Source organism: Lupinus angustifolius, unplaced genomic scaffold (genome assembly GCF_001865875.1).
Source record: "Lupinus angustifolius cultivar Tanjil unplaced genomic scaffold, LupAngTanjil_v1.0 Scaffold_18_54, whole genome shotgun sequence".
In the NCBI taxonomy this organism is placed as follows: domain Eukaryota; kingdom Viridiplantae; phylum Streptophyta; class Magnoliopsida; order Fabales; family Fabaceae; genus Lupinus; species Lupinus angustifolius.
In genome coordinates, this window is record NW_017719155.1 from 7,276 (window position 1) to 23,522 (window position 16,247).

The following is a 16,247-nucleotide window of genomic DNA, read 5'->3' on the forward strand; positions in this document are numbered from 1 at the left end:
TGCAAGTGATGAAGACAAAGAGAGTAATGTATTATTGTAAGGAAAAAGCAAGACTTAGCGTCTATATGAAACCATGTAAGAGAGTAAAGAAAAAAGAAGTTCAAAAGATTTTGGGAGAAAAGTATAAAAGGAGTCTCAAAATCCACACCCTTTTCATCACTCTCGACTCTTCCTAAATAGTATTCATTTTCTTACGTAATCCTTCAAGCGGACGTTGGAGGTATGCACTCTCTCTTCACGCCTTGCTTCCTGAAATTATGGAATGCCTCTGACAGAATTACTCTCTTTGTCCAACGGTTTCATGTGGCCTTGGCCTTCCTTTGCTGACTCGTTCTCTTCTAGAAGTTGGTTTTTCATTACAATACTATCCCATTTTGAAGCAACCTTGTCCTTAAGGTTAAGGTAAGGAAGGTTGAGTTGCATATCGTCCAAGTTTTCCCATGTTGCTTCAATGGGTAGTGTGTTTTCCCATTTCACTAACACTTGTGGAATCAACCTTGACCCTTGCACAATAGTCCTCTAACTCAATATCTCTTTTGGCATTAACAAGTCCCATTTTTGTGGTTGTCAGAGGTAGGGGCATATAACTCTCTGATGGGGTGCCCCGAAATTGTTTTAGTTGTGAGACATGGAAGACTGGATGGATCTTTGCTTGTTCTGGCAGCTGTAACTTGTAAGCTACTTCATGTATTTTGGCTATGATTTTAAAAGGACCAAAATATTGCATGCCCAGTGTTTGATTCTTTCAAAGTGTTGTCGATTGTTGTCTATAAGGTTGTAACTACACTAGAACCAAATCTTCTACTTGAAATTGCACGTCTCTTCTCTTCTTGTATGCTTGATTCTTCATATATTGTTGTGCCTTTTCCAAATTTTCTTTCAACTGGTGTAACAGCTTGTCCATGTCAACCAGTTGTTCTTGCAAAGCAATGGGATCTTTTACATGAGAAACATATTTGATCAAAGAATGAGGTTTTCTCCCATACAAGGCCTTAAAGGGTGTCATCCCTATACTTGATTGCAAAGCAGTATTATACCAGTACTCATACCATGCTTTAGGATTATTGTAAGTGAAACACCATAGAAACATTTCGACACATTTATTCAACACTTCTGACTACTCATATGTTTGAGGATAGTATGCAGAACTCATTGTCAAAGTTGTGCCCTACTGCTGGAATAAGTGCTTCCAAAAGTTGCTTGTGAACACTTTGTCCCTATCCGAGACAATGGACTTGGGTAGTCCATGCAATTTGACAATTTGGTCCATGAATACTTCTACCACAGATTTGTTGTTGTAATCACTTTTGAGTGTCATAAATGTGCATATTTCCACAGTCTATCAATTACCACGAGGATAGTAGTGAATCCTTGAGAATTAAGTAACCTCGTGATAAAATCCATAGCTACATCTTCCCATACCTGACTTGGAATAGGTAATGGTTGGAGTAACACTGTAGGCAGTGTGTAGCTTTTGCTTGTTGCCAGATAGTGCAGTTTTGTATGAATTCTTGAATATCATGATTCATATTTTGCAAGTAGAATTGAGACATAATCCTAGCCTTGGTTCTGGTCACACCATAGTGTCCTCCAATTGGGGAATTATGATATTCTTCCAACACTAGTTGTATCAAGCTATTATTAGTAGGCAAAACTAATCTTCACTTCCAAAATAGTAATCCTTCTTTGGTTGAATAAATTTGGATTTTCATTTGTTTGAGACAAACACTTTCGTACCATCTCTTACATCTTGCAATCTGTTATTGTTGTCTACTGCAGTTTTAACAAAACGTCACTTTGGGGCTCTGACCATATCATCAACAAAACCCTTGACAAGGCATCAGCTGCTAAATTTTCCTTTCTTGGTTTATACTCTATTGTAAAATCATACCCATAGAATTTATGTAGCCATTGTTGTTGCTCAGGTGTGTGCAAGTATTGATACATCAAACTCCTCAAGCTCTTTTGGTCAGTATGAATTATGAATTTATGTCCTAACAAATAATGTCTGAACTTAGCAATAGCTTCAGAGATGACCAACATTTCTCTGAAGTAAGCAGATTTCTTTTAATTTTTTGGTGCTAATGTTTTTGAAAAATACGCAATTGGGTGCTCATTCTAATGCAACACTGCCCCCACACCAATCCATGGGGCATATGTTTCCAATATGAAGGGTTGGATAAAGTTTGGTAGTGCTAACACGGGAGCTGAAGTCATGGCCTCCTTTAGTTTAGAAAAAGCAGATGTAGTGTCTTCTTTCCAGCAAACCTTTCGCAGCATATCAGTTAATGGTGCAGCAATTTTTGCATACGATTTAATGAATCTTCTATAGTAACCAGACAAGCCTAGGAAACCCCTTAATTGCTTGATATTAACAGGTATAGGCCATTGCAACACTACTTGAATTGTATTGGCATTCATTGTTACTTCTTGTCTTGAAACTATGTGACCCAAATATTCTATTTGTTCCACACCAAAAGAACATTTAGACAGTTTTGCAAAAAGTACTTGTTATTGCAGAGTTTTTAAAACAACTTCCAGATGACATAAATGCTCATACCAAGTAGTGTTATAGACAAGGATGTCATCAAAGAATACCAGAACATATTTTCGTAAAGCATGTAGAAAAATCTGATTCATCAAGCTTTGGAAAGTGGTTGGAGCATTAGTAAGCCCAAATGGCATTACTAGCCACTCATAATGGCCATGATGTATTTTGAATGTTGTTTTGTGCTTATCTTCAAGTTGCACTAATATTTGATGGTAGCCTGATCTCAAATCTATCTTGGAGAAAAACTTAGCACCAAAGAGTTCATCTAGTAGCTCATCAACAGTAGGTATTAGGAAACTATCTTTAATAGTTAAGGCATTCAGAACCCTATAGTCTGTGCAAAATCTCCAACTACCATCTTTTTTTAACTAGGATGATTGGAGAAGAAAAAGGGATGGTGCTAGATGTAATGGTACCTTGGTCAAGCATCTCCTGTACCATTTTTTCTCTTTGTTCTTTTTTATTATGAGGATATTTGTATGGTCTAACTTTGATTGGTGTTGTCCCTTCTTGTAAGTGTATGGCATGGGTGTGTTCCCTAGGGGAAGGTAATCCCCTTGGGCTCTCAAACACTAACTTATAAGTGTGCAATGTCATTGGGTAGCTCCTTAAGAATATCCTCTGCTTCTTCAGGTTTCATGACCTGGATAGTAAAAAATTCTACAATTACATCACTATGATGCATTCTTTTGAGTTGGTTCAATTGAGCTTGAACTGGTATCATCTGTCTCTCCCCTTGTAGAGTCACAAAATTTTCTTCTTGAAAAAATTTCAGGCTAACAGGTGCATTAGTTGTCTCATACTCATGGTATATGCTTCATAGAAAGCCTTGTATAGTTTGCAGACTTAACAACATTGTAAAATTCAGCAAGTTGTAGCATATAATAAACCTCCTCATCGAGTAGTCTATTAAGAAAAGCATTATTGATATTTGTATAAAATTGTTGCAAGCATTGATAAATTAAAAACTATAGTCCTAAATCCTATAAGATCTACTAAGCCTGTGTAGTTCAACTCTATATTAACGCAGTCAGAGACCATATAAATAAAATTGAACGTTGCTGCTAATAGATTGATTAGTTACCTTCTCTGAAGTTTATCACCATGTCCCATTGAGGTAATTTGGTTGTCACTATATGCTTTCTCCTCTGCACCCCAGGAACATGAATCAGATGTAACTGAAACATTCCCATCATGACCATAAACTCTAAATTCATTTGAGTTTGATGATATCCTTTGCTTTTCATCATTCTTTGACCTCCATAATTCAAACAAAAAAATGTTAGCCCAGAATTCAAATAAGACTAGAGCAGAATGTAATAAGAATCAAATTCAATAATCAACTCGAGTCTCCAGTTAAAATATCTTGCATGGCTATAACAAAATTCTGTGCATATTACCAAAAACTATTCAACATTGAAAGCACCCTTCAGAATCCCTCCATTGTGTGAATACTCAATTTTATCCGGTCTATCTACAAAATAAAAAAATGTCAAAGTTTCCAAAACAATAACAAAAAAACTGGAAAAAAATAGCAAGCCAATGTTATCTTCTTTAGCAAAAAACTTAGGTTACTACCAATCTTGTTTTAATAACTCATTGGTCTTGAATAATTATTTAATAGATTTTTGGATGTTTAATTTTATTCCAATTAGGGGTTGGCAACCCGAACATGCATCTGACCTATATGGAAAACATTACATCAAAAATTTTGAAATTATAATACAACTTAAGTCTATCTCTTATACATTAGCTTTTTATGTTTTGCTTTGTGATTGATAATCATGAATGTTCTCCCAAGAAGAATGTATAAGGCATGATATTATGTGGCTTTATGGAAAATTGTTGCTAGTCATTACAAATATTTTAATGGTGGAGGTTACAAAACCAAATGTTTTAAAACTCCTAATAATTCCTTGAATAAAAAAAATGTTGATTTTCCTGATTCTAAAACTCCCAGGACCGTTTCATGCCTTGGCTTTTGAGGTTCAATGGGTTCGGTAACAAAGAGAACTCCACGGCCACTGGACTTCCCTTGTTCTTTATTGCTTGATCTTCAACAAAGAGATAATATATATGATGCTCAAAATATGTCCCTAATGCTAAAAATATGTCCCTAATTTTTCAACAAAGGGGAATCCAAAATAAAATATCAAATCCTTCATTCTCCATTCTTCATATGCCCTAATTCTTAACCCCAGTAAAATAACATGTCATATGCACCCAACACCATAATCCATTCTCACAATCTTAGAGTCACTTCTCACCTCAGAAATTTATATATTACCTCATATTTCTAACTCTACTAGTTCTAAATTACAAATCTATAATCCAAAGACCAAAACCCATCTCTTTTTCATCATTGTGGTTAAACTCTCAGGAACACCACCATGTATATAGAGGCTACATATTTATCAAATAGTGAGAAGTAATGTCTCACATAAAAAAGGCTACTTGATATATTCTGAACTACTTGATTTTAGCATAAATTGCAAACAACTGAATGAATGGAGGATGGGGAACTCACAACCATAACACCTAGTCTCGTCCTATATACAAGATTCAGAGGAATATATAGTGAAGAGGAGAAATAAGGACGATGTTATTATTGACGAAGAATCAGATATGTTGGATGAGTTTTTAGCTTTCTACAGTGAAGAAGTTGAATTAATTGGCTTGGATGATCATCAAAAATGATAATATCAAAACCATTATCATGAGTACTACAGAGAAAGGGATTGGAAATGATATTGTTAGCCATGGAATGGATGATGGCAATAAGAGTGTCTTGGTCTGTATCACCTTGTTGCATTCCATGCCTCCCCTCAACTCATCATCACGTTGACATACTCATATGGAGGTAATTAGCATTTGTTTCACTTGTATTTGTTACCTATTATAATACAATAATTCAATTATTAGAAATAATGTCAATTAGTTTTTATAACAAAAAGTACTTTATAACATTAACCATTATAGTAACAATTTAAATGGTATAAGTTAACTATAATAAAAAATTCTTTAATAGATATTATTACTTTTGGGTGTTCTTTTTGTTAAACAATTTGCAAAAATATATTATGAAAAACATTTTGAGATTTGATATGGTTAGGACATTAGTTTTTGTTATTTCATCTATCTTGAAGAGAATAAAATTTCAACTACTTTTTTAAAAATCTCTTTAAGATTTGATGTGTCGTGGACATTAGTTTCTGTTGCCTCATTTATCTTGAACAGAATAAAATTTCAACTACTTTTTTAAAAATCTCTTTAAGATTTGATGGGTTGCGAACATTAGTTTCTGATGCCTCATCTATCTTGAACAGAATAAAACTTCAATTATTTTTTAAAAATCTCTTTAAGATTTGATGCGGTGCAGACATTAGTTTCTACTTCTTCATCAATCTAACATTTCAATTACTTTAAGTATCTCTTCGAGCTTTGGTGCGGTACGGACATTAGTTCTACTGCTTTATTTGTTAGAGTTGATAAATAACAGACCATTAATACCTTCCCCCAATGAGTAACATCGTGTTCTCAAGGTGAAAATAAGGTAATCTAGCTTGGACAAGTTGAAATGCCATGTTCTGGAATTTCAACCCACTTGATCAAGACTTCAGTTTTCCTAGCCAGCAACTTACGACTAGACAACACTCTTTCATAAATTACTTGCAATTCCCAATATTCAGTTAATCCCACCGGAAATTGCTAACAAGGAATGCTAGAAGGAAGATCATTATTGAGTTGAGACATGAAAATCAGGGTGCACCATGAGTAATCTAGCAACTGCAATTTATATGCAATCGATCCTACCCTTTCTATTATAGTAAAGTGATGGTAGAAATGAGGAGTAAACTTCTCATTAATTTTCTGGGTCAAAGACTAAAGCTTGTAAGGCTGAGCTTTTAAATACACCATGTCACCTACTTGAAATTCCAGCTCTCTAGTTTTTGTAAATCAGATCATGCATGCATTTTGTTGGGCCTTTGCCAAATTTGATTTGAGCTCTTCAAGAATATTATTTGTATTTGTTAACATGTCAACAGTAGTCACTACCGTGCTCTCTGTGCGAGAAGGAATTTTCGATAGGGGATCCCAACCATACAACACCTTAAATGGGCACATGTTAATTGACACATTATATGAACAATTAAACCGCCTAAGCCAACTACTTTACCCATTGCTTTGGCTGCTCATTGGCAAAGCACCTTCACATGTTCAAGGGTCCTATTAATTACTTTTGTTGCCATTGGTTTGAGGATGGTAGGTAGAGCTAAGTGGCAGCTTGGTACCTTCTAAACAAAACAAATCCTTACAAAACAAACTTATAGAAACCCTACCACGATCAAACACATTAGAGCTAAGCTAGGAAAGCCATGCAATCTAATTACCTATTTGATAAATGTTTGAGCAACATCCTTGGAAATGTAAGGGTGATGCAAAGGAATGAAGTATGCAAACTTACTCAAACAGTCAACTGCAATCAAAATTGTATATGCCTCATTTGCCTTAGGCAACTCACCAATGAAGTCCATAGAAATATCTTCCTAAACATGGTGGGGAATTAGAAGAGGTTAAATTAGACCGTTAACTTCAGTGCTTGATAAAACCATAGCTATTCTTTTATAAGCGAAAAACCATAGCTATTATTTTATAAGTCATGGTCACCCCAGAATGACCACCTCATGGTGATGCATGAAATTCCTCTAAAAATAATGGAATGTGTGTTGGGAAAAACCAATTGCCACTTATACCAAATACAACCCTTGGAAAATGAATACAACGGATGAGAATTGGGGTCTTGAACAACTTCTTGCAAGAGTTACTTCAACTTTTCATCAGACATAATTTCTTCTGCCAACTCAACCATATCAACATTGAATACGATATGTATTCCATAACTCATGAGAACGCATCTGCCACTCTATTATTAGAACCAAGCTTGTAGTAGATTTCAAAATCGAATCCCATCAACTTTGTGACCCATTTAAGTTGATCACACACCAATGTGTTTTGCTCTAATAAGAACTTTAGACTTTTATGGTCTGTTCTAATAATGAAACAGTGTTCGAACAAGTATTGATGACACTTTTTGTCCTCTCCAAAAGTGCTTGGCTTACAAATGCTAGAGGCCTTCCTTGCTGCAAAAGGACTGCTTCAATGCCAAACATGGACAAATCGGTCTCAATCTCAAATGGCACATCGAAGTTGGACAAGGCCAGGGTAGGCAAGCTTTCCATGGTAGTTTTGAGCTCCTCAAATGCGCCTTGAGCTTCCTTTGACCATTGGAACTTGTTCTTCTTTGAGATATTTGTCAAAGGTAAGCAATAACCCAATTGTTCCTCACAAATCGTCAATAGTACATTGTGAGACCCGAGAATCGTCTCAAACCATGAATGTCTTTAGGTGAAGGCCATTGTTTCATGATTGAAATTTTGTCAGGGTTAACTTTAATCCCATTTCCCGAAATGAGATGCCACAAGTATTCCAATTGTAGAGCCCTAAAGCTACACTTCTTGTAATTAACCCACAACCAGTGCTCCTAAGCATTTGAAATACCACTCACAAATAATCTCAATGAGACCCCATGTCACTCTGTTCACAAGGATATCATCGAAAAAGACAAGGAAGAACTTCCTCAAGTATATGGCCCGAATACGTCATTTCACTCTTCCCTGTGACAATAGAGTCAAACCACAATTCCCAAATGATTATTTGCCTTCTTTGTACCACCCTTCTTCCTCAAGTTCATGTGCCCTCCAGGATTCTAGGGCCTTCCTAACCATTCATCTCTTGCCAAGTGTCCTTCTGGTTAGAGTCATGACCAACAAACTCATTCTCTCACTTTCCTAATTTACCATGAACACCTTTCTTCTTTCTCTAAAATACCCTCTTAATTGGAGGCCCATCATACACTAATCAAATCAAAATATTTGAAAAGCATATGCCACACAGTAGAAAAGTGAAGCAACTATGCAAGCATACTAATATTTGTTTCCAAAAAACTATCCTCCATTTAGAACCGAAAAACAAAATATACCTAATTATTTTGTCATCATTATTCATTTAAAACAAAAATTTAGTATCGGGGAACAGTTTATATCAAAATTGAAACAAATTAAAATGTTTATGCTAAAATATTTGTAAAACAGTCTATTAATAGATACATATATGCCACAGATAAATGCTTACTATCAATACCCCTTTATTTACTGATGAAGACATTAGTCAGGTAGAAGTAGGGGCAGGGGGTTTCTGTTTCATCAGATGACTAGATACATTTGAGAAAATATTTTCAAGATTGCAACATCTCACTTATGAAACAATATGACATGCCAAACAATTTCAAAGCATATAATATTTTTCAGGATGTCTATCATAAATTTGCTTTCTCCCTTAGTTGTACAATTGGGAGTTGTATACCTATAATGCAGAACAACCTACGCAATTATTGGAAGCGGAGACTAAAGAAGGCATCCTTCTCATAAAATAAGGAACAAAGCATAAAAATATGGAATAAATTATGTACTTCTTACACAGTATTTTGCATGTGTGCAAGAGTGTGATGCACGTGTGCAGATTGCAATGAATAAAAAGTTTTCCAATAGCCAACCTCCATATCTTCTGCCCAATTTCCTGCCTTGGATCCTCACAGCTTTCCCACCTCTCCTTCAGCTTAATCAGAAATCCTACAATGCTGCAAAAAGAATAATCACAATACTTCAGTAAGTACCATGCCAAAAGAAACAAGTTTAGAATGTACAGTGAACTAAAGATGTGTAACTTACTCTTTATGATAATTAAGTAACAGTGAGTAGTATGTTCTCTTATCAGACTTCACATGTTGTTCTTGTTTAACAAGAATATATGGATGATGCTCACCAGAACAAAGTGAAGCACCCCTGAAAATATATTGATTAAAAATGCATTTATGGCTCTGAAGATGAGAACAATTTCATGAATGACTAACAAACTACAGAATGTTCAATCCATGTTACAACTTACGATACACACGATAGTAACATGATTATAAGATCATAGAATGGTAATCAAATAGACAAAAACCACAAAATACAATCATAAAACCTTTAAAGAATGAACAAAGAAGTAAATACAACCATACTAGATTCCTAAAGTTATTTTCTACCAAACTTTAAACTCATGAATGTGCTACATAGGATTACACCTAAATCAAATTTCATAGTCAGCAAATTTATCTATAACAATATTCATTTGGAAAATCTGGTTAATACAACCCAATAATAATAATAATAATAAACCTGACTAACACAACATTGCAACAATAATAGATCCCATCAGTTTTCCAAAATAAGAAATTATCATATATACTTATCTAGCATACATTTATGTGCACAGATGGATGCAATCAGATCAATCATACACATGCTAAATACAGCAGATAGTGTCTCTAGAGTGAAAATATTAAGAGATCTTGCCATTTCAGAAAGGGGTTTCCAAAGTGAAAGTTATCCCCAGAAAGTAATTCTTGGACACATTGATTACGCTCTAAGTCACTAAGAAGGAACTGCAAAACAAGATTTTTCTCTTCTTCCAAAAGGTGCATGTTCCAGACCTGCCAAAAATTTAAAATATAAATTTAGAAATACTCCAAGGCCCAAAATAATTGCACTTGAACACAATGTAATTGTTACCTCATATGAAAGCACATCAACTAAATCATCCAATCCAAAAATTTCTTGAGGTACAACAAACACGTCTGCCAAGATGTTGTGTCCATTAGGAACAAAATTAGCAAGTGGTCTCATTTGTCTCCAACTTATGCCAATCTGTTCTCGCTTGGCAACAACCCTTTTCTGATTACCATCCCACTCAAGAGAAACATGAGATTTAAGGGTTAAATCATTCCACACTGGTCCCAAATTCTTTCTTTTAGTCCTATGTTCCTCTGGAAACCCATAAACAACCATGCTTGCACCATTTAATCGTTTTCTTCTCTGATCAGCAGCCATGGGCACAAGCAATGAAATATTCTTCAGCAAGACACTAAACCAGTACGAAGCAAAACACCAGCTTTTTCACTTTTAATGAGCATCTTTCATCTGTAAGAAACCTGACAAGCACCAAAGGAAAACAATTTCAATTTTATTATAATTCTCCAGGTCCAAGCCCCAATGTCATAGAGAAGTAAGACCTTATTTTCTCCCTCCACAAAGGACAGCTCCTTTAGCCCTTTGTTTGGCTGGAGGGAAGAAAATAGGAATCGAGAAATTGAGGTCAGAAAAGATGGAACAAGAAAAAGGGTGAGAAAATGATTGGATTTTTATATTGTTTGATATTAGAGAAAAAAAAGTGAATGGAAAGAAAACAAAAATGTTCAGTTCTATCTCCACTTGTTTGGTTGGATAGAAAAGTGGAAGGAGCGAAAGCAGTATTTTTTTTTTAAAGACACGAGTGTCCCTGAAATATAAAAAAAGATGGCTAATTAAGAGAGGTTGAAGGATATGATTGGAAATTTGCAAAATGACTTGATTTTTTGTGTTTTCTTCTCTTTTCGAAGAGAAAATTTTAAGATGGGGTCCAAAGGATTGTGTAATTCATGTTTTCTCTCTTCCCTTTTTCATCTCAACCAAACAAAAGGTAAGTAAAGCTTCTTCCCGTGAATGGTTTGAACTAAGCCAATCCTTTCCCTTGCCAGTTAGCATAGAAGCCAAGCTTCAGGGGTACTAATAAAGTTGAGAATGTTTGGACATGAAATTGTCATTCCTGCCTATCTCTATTCTACAGGAACAAGGCCTACTTAGTCCGGTAGAAAAAGACTCAATACAGGCCCTAACCTAATTCCACAGTGGCAAGAATCCCCATTCAATTCCACAAAGCAAGGGAATGATCCATGTTGTCAAATATAAGATTCACCATAACCCGACTCTACAATAACACACTCTTATCAACCCACATTCTTCAATCCAACAACAAAAAAACGATTAGCCATGGGAATGATCCGAAATTGGCAAGCAGTGTCCACGCCATGTAACTCCCATTTAAAATTAAAGGCTCTCATCTCTACCCTTTTCTATTTTAACATTTAAAAACTTATCTTAAACGGATTGTCTCTCCTCTGCGTCACCACGCTATTTAAATACTTGAATCACCAAATATAAAAATAAATAAAAAACACATTGCTGAAGTTCAATACCTCTACTGTTAAATAAGAAAAGAACACCTCCAACAAAAAACAATCATCAACTAATTACCATAAGAAGAAAACATAGAAATACAAACTAACCACATGATTATAAGAAAAAAATAAACATTATATAAAAAAAAGGCGGCCCAGTGCACTAGGCTCCCACATAGTGGGGTCTCCAGTTGGTAAATGTGCGCGGTCAGGCAGAGAGGCTGTTTTCAACATTTGAACTCGTGACTTCATGGTCATTAAGCATCAACCTTACTTTGGGCAAGCTCAACCTCTAAAAAATTAAACATTACATATTGAAAATAAAAAAGAAATAGCGAGAAACCACATTCAAGTTACCTCTTACGGTTCTTTAAAAGGAAACCCTAAAAACAAAGCTTTGAGGATAATGTACAAACAAAAACAAAGATAGAAAAATTAGCGTGCGCGAAAGAAGAATGTTGTGATCTTTAGAGGAATGATAAAAAAAGTATGGCAATTGATTGAAATAAAAGGGCCACAACAGTGAAGAAGAGAAGATAGCGATAAGTTAAGAAAATGGTTTTTGGTTTCGGAATATACGATGAGAGGTTAGATAGAAAGACACCAGAATTAGAAGTGTGAATGTGTGTGATGTGTACGATAGACGAGTGTTGCATTCTCTGAAAACCGTTATTTTCCGCATTGAATTGTTCCTTTGCGCGCTTTGGACTCGGCGCAGCTAGGCTTGGCCCATGCTCTAGCTACAGACTCATCACACTTGCTTTTTTAAGAGACCTTGTGTGAATAGCAATGCCGGTCTGATCATTAACCAAACTGAGAAATGGTTCAGGTTTATAGTATTCATCAAATGAGGATTGTGTCGTTCTGAACCAATAAATTCTGATATGATTGTGTTAAATTTGGTTAAGTCGCAATACCGAAGAGTAAATCAGACAATTTACTTACATTTTAAAAAAATAAAAAATTACACTTATTTTACTCGGTCCTAAAGGGTACTCCAATGTAATTAAATATAATTATTAATTATATAAAATTTTGTATGTATAAATAATTATTACTTATATATAAAATCCTCAAGTTCGATAGTACGGTTTAACTACTTCAGTTTAATCATCAAGTTCAAGTGAGAAATCTATTTGCTAAGACGTCTACCATGAACTTAGAGGGAAGTCCCACAAAATGTACATATTTGGAAAGCCTGTCAACAATCATCCATATAACAGAATGGCTTTGAGATTGGGGTAAGTGAGATTTGAAATCAATTGATATGTCATCCCAAACATTTTCTAGTATGGTGAGAGGTTGTAATAACCCATTTTTTTATGACCTGTATTTGTTGTATTGACAGGTGATACAATGCTTGATGAAATCTTTGGGTGTTTTTGTATAACCCAAGCTAGTAGCAAGATGCAACAATACGAAAAAGAGTGGGTTTCAAACCTGAGTGATCGACCACGTGGGTGGAGTGAAATTCGGTGATCACCACAGTGCGGAGTCCTTGAAAGTCAGGTATGAAAATTCTATTTTCATAAAACAGCATCACATTTTAGAAAAATAAAAATCTTTTTCGTTTTGTAATCAATCTCCACTTTTTTTGACAAGCTATTGACCCTTTTTATTTGATAGTATCTTCGTAGTTGCTCCAAAAGTATGGGAATAGCTAAGGACAGTGAAGTGAGCAGAGCTACTTCCTCATCATCACGCCTAGACAAGGCATCCACCACTCTTTTTGAGGTACTCACACAATACTTTATTTTAAATTGGAAACCAATTAACTTAGTTGCTCATTTCTGTTGTTCTGGAGTATGGAATCCTTGATGCATTATATGCTTTAAACTTTGTTTATCTATTAGTATTCGGAATTTCCAACCTATCAAGTGTTGACGCCATTTCTTTACTGCCTTTATGACAACAAACATTTCTCTGTCATAGGCTGACACATGTTGCATTAGGCCTAATATTTTATTGATGAAGAAGGCGATCAGATGGCCATTCTAAGAGAGGACTACACATATTGCCACCGCCGAAGCATCAATTTCAACGTCAAAAGTGGTGGAGAATTCTGGCAATTTCAGAACTGGAGTTTTTACCATTGTAGTCTTTAAATTTGTAAAGGCCATATGAGCCTCTATATTCCATGTGTAATTATGTTGTTTAAGCAGGTCGGTGAGAGGAGCAGCGAGATAGACGTAATTCTTTACAAATATTCGATAGAGTCCGATGAGCCCCAAGAAATCCTTGAGTGTCGTGAGAGAATGAGGTTGTGGCCAATCCACCATGGCCTGCATTTTTCGAGATCTGGCTATATCCCTTCAGCCATGATTATATGTCCCAAATAACTAACATATGCCACTCCAAAATGACATTTTGATATCTTAGCATAAAAATGACTAGATGCTAATAGGTTCAACATCATTTTTAAATGAATCTAATGCTCGTCTAAGTTTACACTATAGATAAGAATATCATAAGAAATACAAGAATAAACCATCACAAATGAGGCCTGAGTAGATCCTTCATGGTCGCTTGGAATGTTGTTAGGGCATTAGTGAGGCCAAATGGCATGACCTATAATTCATAGTATATGTCTAAAGTGTCAAAAACAGTATTGTGTGTATCACCCAAATGTACCCGAATTTGGTGGGAACCAAAGTGTAGGTCGATTTTCGAAAAAATTGTTGCACCACCTAGCTCATCAAGCAACTCATCAATAGTTGATAATGGGAACCGATCCAGAATAGTGATAGCATTGAGTGTGCGGTAGTCAACAAAAAATCTCCAATTACCATCGTTTTTCTAACTCGAAGCACTGGGAGGAAAAAAGACTAGTTCTATGGACCATTATCCATATATTGAGCATTTATTCAAGCATGGTAGTCATAGCATATTTATGAGAGTGTGTGTATCTATAGGGTTTACTGTTAACTGGGGTTGAATTTGGGAGTAATGTTATATGGTGATCACGGGGTCTTGTTGGGAGTGGGTCCTTAGGGGTTTGAAAAACAATTTCGAATTGGTCTAGGAGTAGTTGTATTTGTGGGTCTATGTGAGGTTTAGGGTTAGATGTGTGAGTGATTGGCAAGTGTTATGTTTGCAAAATAGAAATAACATGAAAAGAGACAACACTCTATGTGTGTAGTAATCTAGAAAACTAGTGTAAGGTGGAGTGTTGTATGCTAAAGGAAGTCTCGCTAGTGAGTGTGATCTGGTTTTATCCCACCTGAAATTGCATAGATGAGACTGAGAAATAAAAATAATAGGCTTGAGGATTTAGAGCAATTCGATCCCCAAAACCACGACAGCCCCTTTGATTGGTAATAATAGAAAGAATGCGAAATTCCTGTTTTTGGAGAATGATTAGGGTGTTGTCACATAGACCAATGCAGTAACGTGAGCACCATTTTCCATCGTGATAGAGAATTGAGGGGTTTGAGTGATGGTCAGATTTAGGTAATGAGCTATTCGGGGTTGTAAAATATTGTGAGAACTCCCTGGATGGCCATGAATCGAACAAGAAAATCTTAGTGTCTAAGGAGAAAGTTGTCCTCCCAATGCTTGGTTAGAAATATGAAAATAAATCAGGTCTATAGAGCATAGGTCTATGGGTTGAAGTGTCGGTTCTTCAACAGAAGAATCGAAACTGGGAATTTCATCTATAAGGTTGTTGAGAGGGTCATCATCTAACAACAAGAGAAACCGTTTAGCTTGACATCTATGACCATTGTAAAAACTCTCATCCCAGTTATAAAATGACCCTTGTGCTCTTCTCTCCTACAATTGGGCAGTGGATAACCGTCTAACTGGGATGGACGGTGAGTTTGGAGCTGTGGCTGGAATAGTGGAAATATTAGGACTTGGTTTAGGTAAGTTGTTAGGACCAGTGTAAGGAATGCACCGTGAGGGTTTAGTGTGTGATCTGGTACTATCTCTCACCTTTGCTTCCACTAATTTAACTAACCTTAAGGCTTCAAAAATGGATTTAGGGCGTAGAATGGCTAGTTCTCGTTGAATTTCAGGTATAAGTCCAGAAATAAAACAGTTAAGAATCACCTCTTGGGATAATCCTCAAATTCTATTACACAAAGTTTCAAATTATTTTTAATAGTCTGCCACAGTCTCCAATTGCTTTAATTTGAAAAGTTTATCTTGGTGATCGATATAGGAAGATGGCCAAAAATAGGTTTCCAAATCCCTAGTAAATGAGCTCCAATCAGAAAGTTGAAAGTTATAGAACATCCACTTGAACCAACTTAGAGCTTCTCCTTGCATGTAGAAGGATATCATGGATAAGCGTTGTTCAGGGGCCACCATATAGATCTGGAAAAATTGCTTTGCTTGAAATATCCACTCTAATCGGTTTGTTCCATGAAAAGGTGAGAGTTGTAATTTTGGTGGTCTAGGAAGGGGAGGAGGGTTTGGTGGATGTGATGTAGTTGGGAAGGGAGAGTGAGCGTACGATGGTGGTGAGTTGTAAAGTGAAGGTGGTGGGTGTTGAGATGTGTGTGGTGGAATAGAAGGATTTTGGGAATTGTGAGTAAT

At 35.8% G+C, this 16,247-nt stretch overlaps 1 protein-coding gene across 2 annotated transcripts; it reads right to left on the reverse strand.

The window, feature by feature from the left end:
- Positions 1-3,550: 3,550 nt before the first annotated feature.
- Positions 3,551-12,425, reverse strand: LOC109338136. 2 transcript variants are annotated; one of them, XM_019575283.1, is made up of 5 exons: positions 10,225-12,425; positions 10,009-10,145; positions 9,340-9,453; positions 9,165-9,248; positions 3,551-3,809 (listed from the first exon to the last, which is right to left on the reverse strand). In XM_019575283.1, exons 1-5 carry the CDS (start codon positions 10,540-10,542, stop codon positions 3,632-3,634), a joined length of 831 nt encoding a protein of 276 aa, XP_019430828.1. In that variant the 5' UTR covers positions 10,543-12,425; the 3' UTR covers positions 3,551-3,631. The 2 variants fall into 2 exon arrangements, with proteins under 2 accessions (XP_019430828.1, XP_019430827.1); XM_019575282.1 differs by lacking the exon at positions 3,551-3,809 and having other exon boundaries at positions 8,744-9,248.
- Positions 12,426-16,247: the final 3,822 nt, after the last annotated feature.